The following is a 3,806-nucleotide window of genomic DNA, read 5'->3' as shown; positions in this document are numbered from 1 at the left end:
CCGAAGTGCTGAACATTCAATACTTTCCCATGGGGATCAGGTGCCTGGGACCTAATTAGGGCAGGACCCGCTGGCAAACACACTGTGACGTGAAAAGCAGACTGCAGTGACAATTTATCTTGATGCCTTATCAACAGCAGTAACTCTCTCCACCTTTCTGTGAGCATGCACAGATCACAGGCAGTGCAGGCAGCAATATCATCATGCTGAACTGCACAGAATCTCAGGTCCAGGACACAGTCACAGCCACCCCACAGCTGTGTCCACACCAGACAGCCAACCTGTCAAAAGCAGGGCAGCCTGGTCTCTAGTGGTCTGCTGCCAGGCAGAGTGAATGAGAAGGGGACCTTCAGGAATCTGCTGCTTGGTAGAGTGAATGCAGAGGGCCTTCAGGGATATGCTGGCTGGCACAGAAAATACAAAGGAATCAGGAAGGCTGGCAAAATACAGGAGAGGGAAGTTTTCATTCACCTGTTGCTATAGTCTTGATGTCTATCAGATAAGCCAGTCTCTTGTTCTCCTCCACGCCTCTCTGCCGTCGCTCATTGATACGGACACTATTATTTGAAGGGAATGATGACCGTTACCTTTACTACTCTCTAAATTCACAGGATTGAATCACGTAGTCCCTCCCAGACTGACCTGCAGTTTCCCCAAGCACATGGAGCCTCTTGCAGATCTCTGACCTGTGACTCTTGCACAGTACCTACAGCTGCCTCAAATGAGAACAAACCTTTCTGACTCATAGCTTCACTCCAGAAGCTGCCCCTCTGGAACCAGGGTCCCCAGTAGCAAATTAGTTACACTGCTTCCACCTCTGAGCAGCCCATGATCCTCCCTTCTCTTGAATCAGAAAATGGAGTATGGTATTTCAGAGGGACAGAGGAAGTCCTACTGGCATCTAGAGTCCCTGATAATGCTGTACTAGGACCAGCTGGATGCAGAGATGTCTGAGTATATGCACAGGAGGTCCCCCCTCAGCAATAGCCAAGTCAGGCTTCAATAAGCATGTATGAGAGGAAAATGGTCTCTTGTGCTTCTAAAACTTTACAACCATTAAGTGTAACTGAACAATTAAACCTCATCATTGGTCACTGTCAGAAGCAGATTACTCAGGGCCCAGTGTCTGGGGGCTGCGTTCTACAGAGTGGGACACTTCCAAGTGTATATATCTGAGGTCACTCTCACAAAATGCCTGTACTGGCCACACAGGCAGGTGGAACACTTACCTGACAAGATGAGGGTTCATGAACTCTGTGCGGACAGACCCCAGGATGTCATTGCTTCCATATTCCACCAGTGTCAGCTCTCCAGCATTAAAGATCATGCAGACCTGAAGGTGAGAAGGGAATACACTCTTACAGAAAAGCCAGGTAAGCACACATACCTACCAGTGAGGTGTGCAGAAAAGAACTCTGCTGCACACAAGCCTAAATCCAAACCCTCTGGGATGAGTAAGGAATTGTCCTTGGCTTCCTGTTGTGACTGCCAGCTTTTCCTCAGAGTTGGGGATTTTAGTTCTGGGCCTATCAGTCCTGCAGGAGCCAAGCTGTCACCCTGACAGCTGTATTCTGTACCTCTAACATCCTCTCCGGCTGTTGCTCTTTTCTTGCTCCTCTCTCCTATAGGGTTATGACTTATATGACTTGACAGTCCACACACTGAGTTTGTTCTGTACCTGGCATGTGGAAAAGGCAAGTATGGGAGGAAGCATATCAGGATCTGCATGGAGAGGGTAAGTCCAGGAAACTGCTGAGAAACAGGATTTTCCAGAAGTGCAGTTGACATTTTTTCTGCCAGTGCACACACTGCTTTACTCAGCATTCATGGGTAGCATCTTGTCCCATCCAACTTACGTTCTCATTGTCGAAGAAGAACTTCTCATTCCCTCCAGATCCTTGCCAGGCTACCTAAAAAGTAATGGCATGGAGTGAGCAAATGCCAGGCTGACAGCTCCTGCAGGGGACCAGGTTGCAGGCATTGTGGTCTACTGTCCAGGTCTCAACTCCCACAACAGATAGCAAGAGGGATCATGTTCCAGCACTTCATCTGTCAACACTGTTGTTCAGTCATTCCCAGCCTGCAAGTTCCTCAATTCCCTCTCCTTTTTTTAACCTCTGCTTCAGACTCCTGTTCTCTTTGTGTAGTATCTTATTGCCTTCTGGACAAGAGGCCTTTATGTGACCAATGTACTCCCTCTAGCCTATTCTTTCATAGGCACCTCTCCACCTTCCTCAGACTAACTCGATTATAAAAAGTACCCCCAACAGCCTCTTTGCCTCCGTAAATCTTCTCCACAGAATCAGTGCTACCATTTGTGGGGGCAGAATCTCCACACCACATGTAGCCGAAACCCTTCTTTTTTGGGGTCATGTTAGCAATGACTGATCGGTACAGTGCTAGTGGGGGACTAGCTGATTTGGAATTTGAGAAGAGCACTGGATAATGCAGTAGTTACTGTGATGACAACAGGCAAGTGGTCAGAGAGGCAGAAAACTGAAAGCCAAGGCTGCAGCTGTCCTTTTCCCTCCTTGTGCAAGAGTTCCACGTTACTACTTCAACTAAACTCCAGTGAGACAGCAAGATGGTAAATGACTACTCACAACCTTGTTCTTTATAAGACATGAGGATAGCTGTGCAACTGAAAGAAAAACCCTTCTGTGCAGCATGATGTAGAGAAACCTGGGTAATTTAGTCTGGACAGATTTTCAGTTGGATTATCAAGTATCAGTGTCATAGAATCATAGAATCATAGAATCATAGAATCATTAAGGTTGGAAAAGACCTCCAAGATCATCGAGTCCAACCGTCAACCCAACACCACCATGCCCACTAAATGTTTGTGTCCTCCAACTCAAATCTGTAGTCAGGAGCTCTTGCTCCCTGCTAGATTGATTAGCACACCATTAGCCTGATTAGAAGTATATGATACCTGTGTGAACAAAGCAAATATGTCCTGAAGCCTACTTCTTTTATCAGACACTAACCTACTGCCCACGTTCTCCAGGCTTGGCACATAGGCTCAGCACTCAGTGCACTCTGAGGCTCAGGGTATGGACAGTTTTGTATGGATTGTTTGGTATCAGAAATAGTACTGGCATAAGCTGTGGTACTGCAGTCATGAATGTTTTTTCTGAGTTGTTTTTTTTTTTTTTAAACACACTAAGATTCATACATTCACATTTGGAGTGTACATATGTATAACATCCAGTTTTGGGCCCCTCAGTACAAGACATTGATAACGTGAATCAAGTTCAGTACAGTGCCATCAAGATGGTTGGGGCTGAAGCACTTGCATTACAAAGAGAGGCTGAAGGAATTTGGCTTCGTCAGCCTGGAGAAGGGAAGGCTTAAGAGATCTCTAATAAGGTGATGCCAGGCTTTTTTTGGCAGATGCACAGTGAGAAACAGTCATAAATTAAAACAGAGATTCCAATGAGACTTAGGAAAAAAGCTTTCCCCCAGGAGGACCGTAAAGCATTGGAACAGGGGACCAGAGAAACTGTGGGATCTTCATCCTTGAAGGTTTTCAAGATCAACTTGGCTAAAGCCCTGTGCAACCACATATGAATTTAACACTGACCTTCCTTTGGGTAGGAATTTTGATAAGAGTCCTCCCTTCCAACCTGAATTATTCTATGATTCTTTGAAAATAAATGTATTGTTCCCATGCAGAAAACACATCCTTTGAGTTACAAAGTTAAGCATTTGACACTCAGGAAATGCCACAGATTTTCCAGTACCTCACTGAGCTTGCTGGAGCTGATGTCACCCAGCAGTAATGTGTCTGAGGTATGGGCCACCAG

The 3,806-nt window shown here is 46.0% G+C and overlaps 1 protein-coding gene across 1 annotated transcript in view; it reads right to left on the bottom strand.

The window, feature by feature from the left end:
- The window catches only part of IFT172 (intraflagellar transport 172), a 46,408-nt gene that overhangs the window by 30,105 nt on the left and 12,497 nt on the right, over positions 1 to 3,806 (bottom strand). Inside the window, 4 exon segments of the mRNA XM_009326907.1 lie at positions 463 to 557; positions 1,230 to 1,333; positions 1,857 to 1,910; positions 3,744 to 3,806. The exon segment at positions 3,744 to 3,806 is cut by the window's right edge and continues 93 nt beyond it. Coding sequence (XP_009325182.1) covers positions 463 to 557; positions 1,230 to 1,333; positions 1,857 to 1,910; positions 3,744 to 3,806 — 316 coding nt within the window.

This window comes from Pygoscelis adeliae, unplaced genomic scaffold (assembly GCF_000699105.1).
Source record: "Pygoscelis adeliae isolate BGI_AS28 unplaced genomic scaffold, ASM69910v1 Scaffold487, whole genome shotgun sequence".
NCBI lineage: Eukaryota > Metazoa > Chordata > Aves > Sphenisciformes > Spheniscidae > Pygoscelis > Pygoscelis adeliae.
The sequence above is the reverse complement of the archived record's forward strand: the minus strand, read 5'-3'. Positions and strand labels throughout refer to the sequence as shown.